This window comes from Pseudorca crassidens, chromosome 15 (genome assembly GCF_039906515.1).
Source record: "Pseudorca crassidens isolate mPseCra1 chromosome 15, mPseCra1.hap1, whole genome shotgun sequence".
Taxonomy (NCBI): Eukaryota; Metazoa; Chordata; class Mammalia; order Artiodactyla; family Delphinidae; genus Pseudorca; species Pseudorca crassidens.
The window spans coordinates 9,824,283-9,840,463 of record NC_090310.1 but is presented as its reverse complement, the minus strand read 5'-3'; the positions used below and the strand labels follow the sequence as shown (position 1 = coordinate 9,840,463).

The window sequence follows — 16,181 nt, the reverse complement described above, 5'->3', positions numbered from 1 at the left end:
ATGAGGAGGTGGGAGGGGTCCCAGGAGAACCAAGGCACAGACAGATCCAGGCTTCAGTCCTGCATCGGCCTCTTCCTGCAGGTCACACCCTTCTCTGGGCCCCAATTTTCAAATGTGCAGAATGCGGACAAGCGGCCCAGCTCCCAGAGTTGTGATGGGCTTGTTGTGGGGGTTCAATGGGGCCCGGTTGGTGGGAAAAAGTCTCTAAACCGGGGCATCCCGTGTGGGTATGAGGCAAAGAGGTTCTTTTTGCAGCCCCAGAGTTGAGACTGGCAGGCCTACTGCACAGGAAGCCCTAACACAGGGGGCCCTGCGACCGAGACCGCCAGCATCTCAGGCCTACTTCACTGGGAAAACCCTGCCTGCAAAGCTCGTGGCATACGGTCGGTGCCTGATAAATGCTGGTTTTTATCTGAGTTAGCGCTCTGCGGACAGTCGGGAAGCCTGGCTTCTAATCGCAGTTCCACTGCTGTGTGATCTAGGACAGGTTCTACAACCTCTCTGAGCCGTGATCATGCCTTTAGTGCCAGCTCCGGCTTGCAGTCGCTCCGGTGAGGAAGCTGGGGACATCTCAGGGCCAGCAGGACTGTCCCCCGGGAGCTCCTGGGGGCAGGGATGGTGTTCATTTCCGCCTCTCTAAGATGAAAACCAAACCCCACTGCTCCCTTGCCTTGTGGCAACACTGTATAACAAAGACGATAAACGGATTCAACCGTTTCCAAGGAGTGGCCAGCAGAGCTGGAGGAGAGCCTTCCCTGCGCTGCATGGTCACTTCTCAGCTGAGGAAGCTGAGGCCACAGCAGGGAGTAGACTCACCCAAAGGCACAGAGAATGGGGGTCAGGAGGAAATGTCTGGAAAAGGGTCTGAGGCTGGGCGGGAGGAGGTGACGAACGGACAGCACTTTGGCCCCAGTCTTCCTGCAGGCCGCCTGAGAACCTGGCCCCAGGCCCGCTGGGTGCCGGCGTTAAGTCACTGCCAAGTAAGTGCCGCTGTCACCCACGAGGTCCCTTAGGAAACCTGTAAAGGCCTTGTCGCAGGGCGGGGGGAGCTTGTCTTGTTCATGCCACCAGGACAGCTACAGGGTCACTGGCTCCTCCAAGGACCCTCTGAAAGACCCTCTAGACCAGCACTGGACCCTGGAATTTCTGCAATGATGAAAATGTTCTATTTCTACACTGTCTGATACCACAGCCACTAGCCACGTGTGGCCACCGAACTCTTGAAATGAAGCTAGTGTGATGGAGTAACTGAATTGTTTAATTTTCACAAATTACAATTTAAATATCGACTGTCACATGTGGCTAGTGGCTGTGGCATTGGCCGTCGCTGCCTGTGTCAACTGTACCTCCACCACCACACCAAGCTGACACTGCTACCGGCACAGGGCTGAGCTCCTGGGGCCCCCCCTCCTCATGAAGGCCACTCTGTACAGGGGAGGGGTCAAACCCAGCTGGCCTTCCCAGGGGTGTCTACCACCTCTGCCCCAAATACCACCTAAGGAGCCCTTGAGCTGCCTGCAGCTGGAATAGCCTGGAGGGAGGCCCTTTGTCCTTGGGAAACTGTAGACTTTGCCCCTGGGAGCCCACTTTAAAAACTGATCATGCTGTGTGACATCAGGCAAAGTACTGCCCTCTCTGAAGTTCAACTTCACTGAACCAAAATGCAGGGGGTGCAGCTACCTGATGCCAGACAGAATTTTTTTTTTTTTTTTAAGACACCTGCCCACCCTCTATCACAGAACTTGCCCCAGGAAAAGTCTACAGGAAAATGACGTTATTATTTTCTCTCTCCCTCTCTTTTTTGTTTTTTTGGCTGAGCCGTGCAGCTCATGGGATCTTAGTTCCCCTACTGGGGATCAAACCCGGGCCCTTGGCAGTGAAAGCTCTGAGTCCTAACCGCTAGACCGCCAGGGAATTCCCTGTTATTTTCTCATTTGGGATAAACTGCTATAGGTTTAGGTACGGAGGCAAGGGTGCCAGAGGAGTGATGCAGTTACAGCCCTGGCTTTAACAACAGGGGTGACAGCTTTCTAATGAATCACTGACGCATTACCCTCCAGGTGACCTGCTGGGAGGCAGACTTGTGACCATCCCAGGGACGGGACGTCAACTGTAAGAGGTGACGAAACGAAGACAGGGTGAGGGGGCGAGGGGGCGAGGGCTGGAGTCCCACACACTTGACCTCACTTAAGCCTCCCACCCCCGGCGTCGGCAGACGGGCCTCGTAGCAGACGGGGACTCTGAGGCTCAGGCCGGCGAGGGCTCCTGTGAGCAGCAGAGCTTACGAAGGCTGGCTGCCCCGCTCCTCCCGGGACGGGCAGGGGCCCTCACCATGGAATCTAAGGCAGACACGAGGCTCGTGATGATCTCGTCTTTGCGGGCGATGGCGGAGTTCCAGCGGTCAGGCCCACAGCCGTTTGTGGGGACGTCGCAGCGCTTTCCCAGCAAGGCCATGGTCACCTGGATGGAGGAAGGGAAGAGGCGGAGGTGGCCGTGGGCCATAGGGCGTGGCATGCCACCACTAACCCGCCAGGCCCCCGGGATCCCCAAGGCCACCTCGACTTCCCAGGTAGGACAAATCAAGAGCTGGCCTTTTCTTCACCTAAGGGTCTTACATGCATGATGGGCTTTGAGCTCTGACAGGCCTGGACACACAGCACCTGCACACAGGTGTGGGAACAGACAGCAGGATAACGGAGGCGGGTGCCTCAGGGCACGTCTCCCGAGTCTGCACCCCCACAGCCAAAGCCACAAGCAGTGTGCCCGGCAGGCCCTAAACGCCAACTCTCCCCACGCACACCCCTCTGGCCATGGCCCTCCCTTGCCCACACACCCTCCATAGCGCCCTGCTGCCCACATTAGCTCCTGACTCCTCAGCTTGGTATTCAAGGGTCTAGACTCTTGTCCCTCGCCTCAACTCCTCCTTATACCCCATGCTCTAGGCACTCTAAGTGTCACCATCCTCCAAACATATGGACATCCTTCACGGCTCCTCAGCTGTCACCAGTTCTGTTCTCCCTGAGTGCCCTCCCTGGCCCCTTTGGCATCTACTGACTGCCCCCTTAGCTTTTTTTTTTTTTTTTTTTTGCGGTACGCGGGCCTCTCACTGTCGTGGCCTCTCCCGTTGCGGAGCACAGGCTCCGGACGCGCAGGCTCAGCGGCCATGGCTCACGGGCCCAGCCGCTCCGCAGCATGTGGGATCTTCCCGGACCGGGGCATGAACCCACGTCCCCTGCATCGGCAGGCAGACTCTCAACCACTGCGCCACCAGGGAAGCCCTGCCCCCTTAGCTTTTAATTGTCACCTCTGCTGGGAAGGTGCCCCGGATTGCCCCACCTCCTGCCCCTTCCTGCCCAGGCTGGTCAGGTGTCCCTGGCCTCCCACCTGTCCCCAAGCCCCCCATCACAGCTGTGTATCAAGTCACATGCTCCCCGGGGGAAGGCCGCCACCCCAAGGCCGTGGAATTTCGGTCTACTTCCTGGCTTCCAGGACTGAATCTCAGAGGTGCAGAGAGATGCCACGGGGCAGAGGCCCCTTCACCTCAGGTGAGGTTTCCTCAACATAGGACGTTGCCCCTCGTCATGAGGTTCCCGGAAGACAGAGCTGTATCCTCCCCCCTTGCTGAGGCGCCCTCAGATCAGGGCATCATATCGGGGCTACAGCAGGCAGGGAACAAGTCTGCTGGCCCTGTATTACCCAGCCGGGCCTGGGCCCCACTAGATACAAAGGTCAGCCTCCCTCGGTCCCCGATCCATCCTGCCCCTCCCTTTCCTGACCCAGGAATCAGGTCCAGGGGGCCCACCCACAGGATGCCCCAGTGCCAGCATCTTCCTATGGGGCAGCTGTCCCCTCGCCAATCCAAGCAAAGGAGAAGGTAGAGGGCAGAGGCAGGAACGCTCAGTTTCCCTCCCCGGGCTCAGACCTTCTAGTGCTCTGTGCAAGGGCCCCAGGTGGCCAGTTCAGGGGTGGGATCAGGGAACAGAGCTGCAGGCATCGGAGGGAGCCTCAGTGTAGTCCAAACCACAGACTGTAGCCTTTTAGTGGGTTGTAAAATCGATGACACGGAACAGCAATTAGAGCACGTCACACATAACAAGGTGAGATGCATCCAGTGACGGAGACGGAAACATTCAAAGGAATTAAGGATGCAGCAGAGCTTGGCTCTGGACTCCGTCCTGGCCCAAGTTGGCTACTTGGCTGTAGATAAATACTGATTTTAATAACAGGCCAGGGACTTCCCTGGTGGCGCAGGGGTTAAGAATCTGCCTGCCAATGCAGGGGACACGAGTTCGAGCCCTGGTCTGGGAAGATCCCCCATGCCGTGGAGCAACTAAGCCCGCGAGCCACAACTACTGAGCCCGTGTGCTGCAGCTACTGAAGCCCGCGCGCCTAGAGCCCATGCTCCGCAATAAGAGAAGCCACCACAACGAGAAGCCTGCGCACCGCAACGGAGAGTAGCCCCCGCTCGCTGCAACTAGAGAAAAGCCGGCGCGCAGCAACGAAGACCCAACACAGCCAAAAATAAATAAAATAAATTAAAACAAAACAAAACAAACAAAAACAAAATAACTGGCCAGGTCAGCAGTTGGCCAAAATGTGTATGGGTTCACTTCAAAATGTTTATAAAATGTATTTCTCCTCCTAGGTTGCCTTATTTATTTATTTTTGGCCGTGCTGCGCTCATGTGGGATCTTAGTTCCCCGACCAGGGATCCGAACCTGTGATCTCTGCACTGGAAGCGTGGAGCCCTAACCACTGGACCACCAGGGAAGTCCCAGTTGCCTTATTTTTAATAAAAGCTCGAAACCCACGTTATTAGGGATGCTGAGGGTATGACAGGCCCCGATGGGACCTGCTAATGGACCAAGCAGCAGCCAGGGGCCTTCCGTGGCACGAAGCCCAATCGCAGGTCTGTTGCACGACCAGCTGAGAGGTTTGCCTGCCTGGGGCGCGTGAAGTCTTGCCTCCTCGCCTCAGCCGCCCCCTGCCCCCAGTCCCTTGAGCCACTTCCAGAAAGGCCTCAGGCTGCCAGCCTCCCAGCTGCTGGAGCCCAAATCGAATCAGGGCAAAGCAGGAGGCACCAGACAGCGCGCCAGCCCTGGCCTCCGGTCGCCCCAGACGGCTGCTGGCTCCTTCCGGCAAAGGTCCTAATCCATTTAGAAAGGAGCCAGGGACTCAGGGACGGAGGAGGAGGGGGCCGGGCTGTGGGCCATCCCCTGACTTCTAGTCCGTCTGGGCTCCCGGGACGCTCTGTCTGGAGCCGGAGCCCAAGGAGGCCGAGCCCTAGGCAGCTGGGTGCGTTTGGGCAGGAGGGCAGAAGATCCTCCCGGGCCTTGGAGCGAGGGGCAGGCTCCCGTGGCTGGAGCGGCTGTGGGTGGAACAGGGGGACCAGAGCGCTGGGCTGGGAGCCACGAGCCGTGAACCACGCACACAGTGAGACCCAGGCCTGAGGCTGCCAGGACCACATTGGACCAACCACCTAACCCCCCCGTTTTCTCATTTGTAAGGTGGGGCTACTTCTAATCTGAAAACGAGGGAGAAGACAACCACCCAATGAAACCAACAAACGACAGAACAGAGCGCGAAGTATGCTAGTTAACCAGGAGGCAAGTGCCCAAAAAACGAACAGGACAAAGTCCCCAGGGGGAGTGGATGGCAAGAACAGAGGCCACTGCCTGAGCCGTCACACACGCCACACACCAGCAAGCGAGGACAAGGGGCCGGGCGAGGCTGGAGGCAGCTAAGGGCTGCTCTGTGTCACCTGAGAGAGGATATCAGAAGTGACATCCTGGGTGATGGGTGGCTGGCGCCTGACCTGAGGCACAAGTGGCCAGGAAGCCCTCAGTGACAAGGGACTTCCACCCACCCCTGGGTTCCTGGGGGGGTAAGGCCTACGAGGGCCGAGAGGCAGCAGGGGGCTGTGAGCATCCCTCCCCAAACCCTTCTCCCAGGGCTGCCAAGGGCCACACACCTGGCTTCCGCCCCACCTCCCGGCCACGTCCCTCCTGGCACTGACTGCTGACCGCTGGAGGGTCCTGGGCCCTCTTCTCATCCCCGTCCAACTCCCTCCCTCGCTGCGAGGCAATCTCGCGGCTTACATGTCACCTGTATGCTGGGGACTCTCCACTTCTCTCTCCCCTCCCCCGTCTCCTGAGATGCTACCTCCTCCCCGTCTCCTGTGCAACGTCTAACAAGCAACCCAAACGGAACACGGCCCGCGTTTCCCGCTCAGATCCGCTCCTCTCCTGCCATCAGCTCAGATGCAGGCTGACACTGAGGCCTCACCCCCGGCTCTCTCCTGCCACGTCCCTGAAACAATCCAGGGAGAGTCCTGCGAGCTCGGCTCCAGGATGCACCCAGGTCTGCCCACTTCTCGCCGCCTCCCCGTCCAGGCCACCATCCTCGCTCACCCACGTGGGGACAGTGGCTCCCCACTGTAGCCTCCCTGCCCTCCTCCTGCCCCCACGGTCCCCCTGCAAGCAGCTGCCACACCAGTCTCACGCCGCTCTCCCGCTAAGAAGCTTCCAGGGGGTTCCCACCGCGGGCAGAATGTCACCTCCCCACGCTGCAGGCCGTGTGACCTGGGCCTGTCTGCCCTCCCCGCTCTGTGCTGGTTCCAGCACCGCCCTCCTTCTGTCCCCAAAACACACCGTGTGCTCCCTTCTGGGGCCTCGGACTCGCGGCTCCTCCCGCCCGGAAGGTTCTGCCCGGTCCCCGTCTCCTCCCGCTGCCCCCTTCGCTCCATCAGGCCTCCCCACAACCACCAGGTCCTCTGCGCCTTCCCTGACCCAGCAGCCAGGCGGCAGCCCCCACCCCTTCGTTTATTTCCTTCATAACATCCGAAGTGACCTGTTCACGTGCGTCCTGCCAGATTTCCCCACCTGGAACGTGGCCCCGGGAGACCAGAGGCTGTCAGGTTTACCAAACCTTCACTGCCTTGAGCACCTGCCTGGGATTTCAGGGACACTCAACAAATATTCGGGGAAAGGGGGACTTCCCTGGCCGTCCAGTGATTAGGACTCCGAGCTTCCACTGCACGGGGCATGGGTTCGATCCCTGGTCACGGAACTAAGATTGGGGAGCTAAGATCCTGCGTGCCGCGTGGAGTGGCCCAAAACAAAAATATCTGGGGAACTGACAAGTGTGATGGTCAGCCACTTTGGGTGGGAGCCAGGATGTTTGCAAGCTATAAGCAGGGTGGTCTGACAACAATAAAAAGGTAACATGGGGGACTGCAACTTTGGATGTATTTGGATCACGAAGGAGGAACAGTCCAGGAACTGAAAATGAGGGAGGCTGCTGGGTCAGACAGGTGTCCTGCACAGGTGCTCCTCCAAGCGTGGTCCCAAGGACCTGCAGCATCAGCACCGCCTCGACGCTTGTCACAATGTGAGCCGCCTTCCTTGCTATATCATCACTCCGTCACAGACGGTAGTGGGCATGGGCTCGTCCATCTGTCCCTCTGTCACCAAGCCCGGTCCTCTCCCGTCAACATGCTCCATGAGGACTGTACCCCTCACACCTGCCAGGACGCGGGGAGCAGGAAGACCGGCCGATCGAATCCACAGCTGATGCTCAGCCAGGCTGAACAACTCGCCCTGGTTTGCCCGGGACCTTCCTGCGTTTAGCACAGAAACCCCTTAGTCCCAGGCAAAGCAGGATGGCTGGTCTCCCCATGACACAGGGACCAGCAGAGCCGGGAGCCCAAAGGCCCCTCTCGGCCACTGAGGACAAGGACAGACACCAATAAGGAAGGCAAACCATGGACATTAGGTCCTGCCTTTGGGTCCAAAATATCCAATTTCAGTTAGAGATGAGAGACAGGCTTGGGGGCTCCTCAGGGGAGGGGACAAAGGGGGAGGGTCTGCCAGAGGAGAAGGCAGGGCTGTTTCATCCAGGAGATCACAGGAGGGGAGGAAGCCACGCTCTTGATGTGTTTGAAGGTCACACAGGGACCAGAGGGGACAACCTTGTTTTATAAAGCCCCAAAAGGCAGAGCTGGGGCAGGTGGAGGGAAGCTCTGGGTCCCCGGTCTGCAGGGACACTGCTGTGTGACACCTGCCCCATCACCCGGCTTTGCCCATGTGTGAGTGAGGCGGGCAGGTGGCCCAGCTGCCGCCAACACCTGCCGGTCCAGCTCCCAGCTTCCTGGGGCCCTCCCCCTAGAAGCCCTGAGGTGACAAGTCTACCTCAGGCCCCGGACGCTGTATTTTTCAGCCCCGGGAGATTCTGACACACAGTCAGCTACAGGGCCTGGATGATCTCTGGGGATGTTTCCAAGCAGCTCAGTTTTTCTGCCCGCCGCCTGCCTCCTACACTCGTCCAGGATTCCTGGCCCAGACAGTGGCAGCTTTGCTGGCCACCGAGAGGTAGAGGCCTTCCCGGTCCCTGAGCCAAAGATTAGCTGAGTGCTGTGTCCATGGCTGAGTCACCGCTGCCCCAACTCAAGGCAGACTTGCCCCCGGGAGGGAGGCCCCCGTGGCAGTCAGGCCCAGAAAGGCCACTCCCCCGGGCCCTGGGAGAGGGTGAGGAGACAGCACTTGGGCTGGGGTTTCCAATCCTGAACAACCCGCACTGGGCCACTAAGAGGCTAAGGGGGGACTGTCCTTGAACTTGTCCTTACTGCTGTCCATGGCCTGGGCATGGCCTTGGGAAGACAGGTGCTCACTCTGGAGGGAACCTGACCTCCCCCAGTGACAGGGGGCCCCGCAGGAGAAGTGGATGGGGCTGATGGGGGGGAGGGGAGAAGGGTGTGTAGGCAAAAAATCAGGGCTGCAGATAAACGTTCCAGCTCACCCCACCCACCATCCTAGACGCCCCCTTCATCCAGGGGTTCAGCACCCCCCACGCCCCTTCCCTCCTTGCCCTGCTTCCCCTGCCAGCTCCCTCTTCCTCTCCCTGGCTGAAGAGCCACTCTCTTGTCCCCCTCCCCTGGGAGTGCCTGTTTCCGAGCACGCTGACACCTGTGACCTCCACCCCCGGAGGGCAGCAGGATGGAGGGAACTGGGCCCATTTCAAGGGTGAAAAAACCAAGTCCCAGAGGCAGCACAGTTTTGCTCCAAGTGAGTGATGAAGCCAGGATGAGATCAGGGACATCTGACACTCACGGTCCGTTCTCTTTTTGCTCCTCCTTGGCGCAGGACTCTTAATTCAGAGGAACGGGGCTAAGGGTGGAACCCCAGGCACGGTGACAGGACAGCCAGGTGGCTGGTGAGACCGGTGGGTTGGCCCCACTCCTGGCTGGAGCCGGGCAGACGGGAACCAGGGCAGGGCTTGTGCACAGGACCGCAGGAGCCCAGGCGCTGGTCCTTCACACCGTGAGCCCAGGGACTCGGGGCCGCACGCAGAGGACACGCAAAGTGGGCCAGAGCCAGAACAGCAGGTGCCCAGGGGAGGGAGGGAAGAAGCCGAAGCACTGCTCCCCAGGTGCCCAGGGCTGGTTAGGCCCCGACGCACGGTTAATTCTCACAACCACCCTCATTTCACAGAGAAGGATTTCGAGTTTCAAGCGTCCCAAAGCCAGGATGTGGCAAAGCCGGGACCCGAGTCCAGATCGCACCGACTAATCCCGGTTCCTTCCACCCCACGACGCAGCCTTCAACTCACTTCCCTCTGGAGCAGCGACAGATCGGGGGGCTCAGCCCGGCTGGCAGAGAAGGGGGCCCACCCTGCACCCTGCTTCCCTGCCCGTGGGACCCCAGGGCAGGCACAGGTAAGGAGACTCCTGGCAGGAGGGTATATTTCTCCTTCCTGGGCCTGCAGGAAGCGAGCCTGTCCCCAGAGCCCAGGGCCACCTTTGACAGGTTCCTTCCCTGGACAGTGGCCCAACTGGGAATCCCACGTCCCTCAAGTCTCCACCGAGGTTGAAGAGTACTTGTTGAAAGAGGCAGAAGTGTGAGTGAGCATTCATGTGTCAGCATGGGGACGGGTTAAAAAAAGAGACAGTGCGTGTATGACACACACAGAACAAGAGAAGCCACCAGTCAGAGTGAGACCGAGAGGCCTGGCCTCACCAGGCTGGGGAGGGTCACTTGTCCCTGCTGGCTTGGGGGTGAACCGAGAAACAAACGCCACTCGCCCTCTTGCAAGCAGCCTATCTAGGGGGTGGCGAGCAACGGGCTACCCACGGGCCGGGCCTGCAGCAGCCCAGGCCCTCCTCCCACGTGCCGGCGCGTCCGGGTCCCCCAGTATCAGGAGCACACGTGTTGGGCGCCCCTCCTTCCTTTCCACACACATTTGTTGAACCCCGAGGGCTACACTGGGTGCTCATCAGACACCCAGCAAGGCCCCACTGGGACAGAACAGCGAGCACACCTCCACCTGGCCATCAGTTGGGTCAAAGTCCCAAGGCAATGTGCTCTGGGGGGGTGGGGCGGGCAGCCTACAACAACTCAGCAGAAGCTGGAGGTCTGGCCACCTGTGGGGAGGCCCCAGGGGAGATGCTTCCCGGGCCTCCTTTCACCCCAATTTGTTTACTTAACACCTCCTGGAAATGACTCAGACAGCCGTGCCTGCCCTCCTAGAGCTCACAGGACCAGTCCACAAAAAATTACAGGACCAGGGACTTCCCTGGTGGTGCAATGGTTAAGAATCTGCCTGCCAATGCAGGGGACACGGGTTCGAGCCCTGGTCTGGGAAGATCCCACATGCCGCGGAGCAACTAAGCCCGTGCGCCACAACTACTGAGCCTGCGCTCTAGAGCCCACGAGCCACAACTACTGAAGCCCGCGCGCCTAGAGCCCGTGCTCCACAGCAAGAGAAGCCACCGCGATGAGACACCTGCACACTGCAATGAAGAGTAGCCCCGGCTCGCCACAACTAGAGAAAGCCCGCACGCAGCAACGAAGACCCAATGCTGCCAAAAATAAATAAGTTAATTAAAAAAATTACAGAACCATGAAATGAGAATAAGAGGAGAAGCTCACCCAGGCAACAAGGCTTGATATGGGGGAAAAGGGCTCCCCCCCTTTATTTGTTTATCAAATATTTATTTATTTATTTGGCTGTGCCAGGTCTTAATTGTGGCATGCGGGATCTTTAGTTGCAGCATGTGGGATCTAGTTCCCTGACCAGGGATCGAACCCGGGCCCCCTGCATTGGGAGTGCGGAGTCTTAACTGCTGGACCACAAGGGAAGTCCCCACCCCCTTTTATTTAAACAATTTCTGTTTATTTAGCTTTGGAGGAGTCAGGGTTTCCAAACAAGGTTTTCCTGAGTTGATGATTGTTGAGAAGGGTTTTGAAGGGTGAATAGGAGTTCTCTGAGAACACAAATGTACAGACAGTATTCGCATTTCTGTGGAGAGAGGCATAGGCAAGAAGCATGGCTTGGAGATACATAACATTCACTCTATGGGTAAGGGGAAGTGTTTGGTTGTACTCACTAAGTGTCAACACTAAAATGGGAGTGGCTGCTCAGTGACCTCTGCTGGAATGGGGCAAGGGGGGAGAGAATGTACCTGGCAAACACATCTCTGACCCACAGGTGAGTGTGAGCACTAGCAACCCAACACATACTTACCCACATCACAGGTGCACACGCAAGTATGCTGATGCAAGTCCTGCTGGGGCTCCCCCCACAGGGAGACAGTCAGAGAGAAGGCACCAACCCAAGCCCAGGCCCAGCACTGCCACACACACAGATGAACAGGACACAAACCTTGCCCTCGGGGGTCACCGTCCTGTCCAAAGTCACTGCTATACCAGGAGATGACCTGATCCCTGATCCCAGCCTTGCTGCCCTCCCTCTGGTGCCCAACACACCAGCCTACAGGCCCCGGGACATGCCTGACCTCTGGCTTCTGGGCCGTAGCACCCCTGTGCCCTTCAGAAGAGACACCCTTCCCTCTGCCTGGCTCACTCTTTGCTGTGGTCAGGCATGTCCTGACCCTCCAGGCTGGCCTGCTGCCCCTCGTCTGGGCACCCACAGCTCCTTCTTCCCTCCAACCCTGCAACTCTCCTTCAGTTAGGATGCAGAGGCGTCTGGGCCCCCACGAGACCACCAGTTCCTGTGTACCCCCAGGCCTGCTGTGTACCAGCCTGGTACACAAAGGCCTGGAAAGGTGTCTGATGGGAGGGGCTGTTTCTGCAGGTTTGAAAGAATCAGGAGACGTGAACAAGGTGGGTGGGGAGGAAGGGGGCACTCTGGACAGGAGGTGGCATGGGCAAAGACCCTGAGTCACTAGCAAGCACGATGTGGCTCAGGGTCGTCAGTGAGGTTGGGAGGGCGGATGGCTGAAGCACTTTCAACACAGACCACAGTCAGGTTCTGGGACTGTCTAGTAGGAATCCCACCCTTGACCTCAGAGCCTGGGACTGCACTTCAGAGGTCCTGCTCCAGCCCTGGTCCGAGGGGCAAGCAGCCTACAAGCCTAAGAGGACACACCCCGCCACGAGCCCGCATCTGCCCCAGACCACCTTCTGGGCACTCAGGCCCCTGGAATCCACTGGGCAAGCAATTCCCCGACCTGGACCCCCAGGGGGCCTCTCCTCTGGTGTGTCCACCCAAGGTGGCTTTAAACATGATGGCAAATTCTTTGACACTTCTCCCATCCAATGGTGACATCCAATTCCCATCCTCTTGAACATGGGCCTTAATCACTCACTTTTTTAAATTAATTAATTAATTAATCTGGCTGCACTGGGTCTTAGCTGTGGCTCGCAGGGGTCTTCATTGCCATGTGCGGGATCTTTAGTTGCGACGTGCAGGATCTTTAGTTGCGGCACACAGGATCTAGTTCCCTGACCAGGGATGGAACCCGGGCCCCCTGCACTGGGAGCAAGGAGTCTTAACTGCTGGACCACCGGGGACGTCCCTTAATCACTCACTTCTAACCAACAGATGTTCTGGAGATGCCACCCTGACCTCCAAGGCCAGGTCCCAAAGGGCGCTTGGTTTCTCCTGGCATCTTGCTCTCTTGGAGACACTGAACATCGGAGCTCTGGGTCAACATATAAGCAGTCTGGCTGTCCTGAAGCCACTGTGCTGGACAGGTTGAGTGGATCTAGAGATGCCTGAGGAGCCCCAGCTCTTTCCCAGGCCAGGCACCAGCCTTGTGAGTAAGGAAGTCTTTGAGACAACCCTGACCCCAGCCATCTTTTGACTGTAATTGTAGGAGAGACCTCGAACAAGAACCATCTAGCTGAGTCTAGTCAAATCCCAAACTGTGAGAGATTAAAATGAGAAATGACTGTTGTTTGACACTGCTAAGTTTGGGGCTATTTGTTATGCAGTGATAGGTAACTGATACACTGAGGGCAGACCATGCAGGTGCAGATGCATCCCCAGGGGGCAGCTGTTTGGAAGGGTGCATGGAACTTGGGTACATGTTTAGGGTGTCCACAGGCATGTGTGCAAGGTTGCCCCCAGTGTGGGGCAGAGCTGAGATGGCAAGAGAAGCGGGGGTCAGCTGGGAATTTCCACCCACCCCCTCTTCCTGGTTGGTGTATATTACCAGAGAGCCCTTCTATAAGAACAGCTGCTCAAATTTGCCCTTAAGGACTTGTGGTAGGCCCAAAAAAGGCCCCGCAAAGATAGTCATATCCTAATCCCTGGAGCCTGAAATGTCACCTTATATGGAAAAATCACTTTTGCAGATGTGATTAAGTTAATGACCTTGCAATGCGGAGATTATCCTGGATTATCTGGGTGGGCCTTAAATGCCATTACACATATCCTCATAAGGAGGCAGAAGGAGATTTGACCCACACAGAAGGCCACATGAAGACAGAGCAGGGAGAGATGGGAAGATGCCGGCCTTCAATACTGGAGTGATGCGGCCACAAGCCACAGGATGCCAGCAGCCACCAGAAGCCGGAAGAAGCGGGGACAGATTCTCCCTGAGAGCCTCTAGAGATAGCACAACTCTACTGACACCTTGATTTTGACCCAGTGGTACTGATTCTGGTTCTGGTCTCCCACACTCTAAGAAAAAAATTTTTCGGTTTTTTTAAGGCACTAAGTTTATGGTAATTGTTACAGCAGCCTCAGGAGTGAATCCAGGACCCCTTCACTCACCACGTCCCCCTCACAAATCCCCGTCCACATCCTCAACCTCCTGGACACACATTCCTCAGTTCAGACTTCTACAGAGCTCAGACCTGGGTTTGCTGGAAAGTTCTCCCATCCCTACCCTACAGGTAATGCCAGGAGCCACCACTGGAAAGAGTTGGATTTTCTCCGGATGCCAGGGTAGCACCTTTGACTCAAGTCTCAATGCCCGAGGTACCAGCTGGGCACTGGAGCCAGTGGAAAAAATACGACCACCACGCCAAAGGCAAGAGCACACACACCACCCAAACACGGCCCCCGCACCATCCGCTGCCATATGCCTGTGTTTCTTGAAAAAGAAGCTTGAGAGAACAAACAAAAAGAAATGTCTCCCCTCCTGAGGGGAGGGGGGGCATCCCTTCTCCCCAGCAGCCCTACCCACCATGGGATCTCCTGTCCCAGGGGCTCCCCAGTGGGGATGGAATTACCTGGGGCCCTGAGTTCTCGCCCCCTCCCCACTGTCCACCCATCGCTGCAGCTGGCAGAGAATAAAGCAGGCCACCGCCCTGACTTCCGCACCAGCGGGGCAGCTGGAGGGGGTCTTACACGGGCCACAGTACAACGGAAGGCAGCCCGGATTTGTGGTCGAGACACCAGAATCCCAACCCCACCTCTGACCCCAGTCCTTTCCCTCCTCCCTGCTCACAGAGCCCCCGTTATGTCCTGGCACCTAAATTCACACCTGGGGCAGCAAATTTTGGGGACGCCCTGAGGCCTTAGGTCAAGGCAATCCCACTCCCTCACCTGGGATTGGTTTAAGGAGAAGCATGGAACCCACTTCTGGCCACTGAGACACGAGGCTTCTAGGAAAGTTTTCCCTGCTCTTAGAAGGGGACCGAAACGAGGATGTCGGGATGGTCTGAATGTGACACCCCCAGCCGTGACAGCCATCTGAGGACCACGAGAGGAGCCAGTACAGGAGGTGAGGACAGCTGAGCAGACCCGTGGAACAACCTGGACGCTCATGATCTGGACCTGCCACCTCCGGGTTTCAGGCTGGATATAATAAAAGCCCACGTTTCATAAGCCTCGCTCAGTGGAGGTCTCTTTTTCTTGTAGCTAAAAGCATCCTAGTTAAGTCAACCTTTACCAGTTGTAAAAAAAGAAAACAAAAAAACCCACCCATTTGGGGAATTCCCTGGCAGTCCAAGGGTTAGGACCCGGCGCTTTCACTTTCAGGGCCCGGGTTCAGTCCCTGGTTGGGGAACTAAGATCCTGCAAGCCTCACAGTGTGACCAAAGCAAAAAACCATCCATCTGTTTTTGCCTCCTGGTCTATTTTATAACAGACCAACACTCCTTTTGTAACTGGCGGCTAGAGAGTGGCCATCCCATCTGGTGATCGACCCGCAGAAAGAACCTAGGATTCTGTGGCCAACGGTGTAGCTGGTTCACTCAACCCTCTTCTCTCCTGCCCACAGAGCAGGTACTGGCTGCCCCACCCCTTCCACCTGCTGCCTGGTGGCCAACAGTCCTGTGTGCCTCAGGATGACCAAAGCCACCACCTAGGATGGAAAAGCCAGGGAAGGGAAGGCACTGGTCTCCCTGAAGTCCCAGAAGGCTGCCCCAGGGCTGGGCCACACTTTGTTTTTTTAATATATTTTTCTTTCTTTCTTTCTTTCTTTCTGGCTGTGTCAGGTCTCAGTTGCGACACATGGGATCTTTTGTTGCATTGCGTGGGCTCTTCGTTGTGGCGCGGGCTTCTCTCCAGTTGTGGTGCCTGGGCTCAGTAGTCGTGGCTCGAGGGCTTAGCTGTCCTGCAGCCTATGGGATCTTAGTTCCCCAACCAGGGACTGAACCCGCACCCCCTGCACTGGGAGATGGATTCTTTACTACTGGACCACCAGGGAAGTCCCAACCCTCACTTCTTAAGTCTCTGTTTCTCAGATTACTTACAACTGAACACAGTCCTCATGGAAACAGACTCCACGGCAAGCATCTTCATCAAACTCAGACTCACTTCTGCTTCCGTGTCAGGCCACAACCTTTGTTTTTTACTGTCTTTTTAAAAATTTTTATTGAATTTGTTACAATACTGCTTCTGTTTTATGTTTTGGTTTTTTGGCCGCAAGACATGTGGGATCTTAGCTCCCCAACCAGGGACTGAACCTGCACCCCCTGCATTGGAAAGAG

The 16,181-nt window shown here is 57.2% G+C and overlaps 1 protein-coding gene across 7 annotated transcripts in view; it reads right to left on the bottom strand.

Moving 5' to 3' along the window:
• Positions 1 to 16,181, bottom strand: part of GTF2IRD1 (GTF2I repeat domain containing 1) — a 112,029-nt gene that overhangs the window by 75,244 nt on the left and 20,604 nt on the right. For all 7 annotated transcript variants that reach the window (XM_067705940.1, XM_067705934.1, XM_067705938.1 and 4 more), the window contains exon 2: positions 2,332 to 2,460. In XM_067705940.1, coding sequence (XP_067562041.1) covers positions 2,332 to 2,454 — 123 coding nt within the window. In that variant the 5' untranslated portion in view covers positions 2,455 to 2,460. The remainder of the gene's footprint in view (positions 1 to 2,331; positions 2,461 to 16,181) is intronic.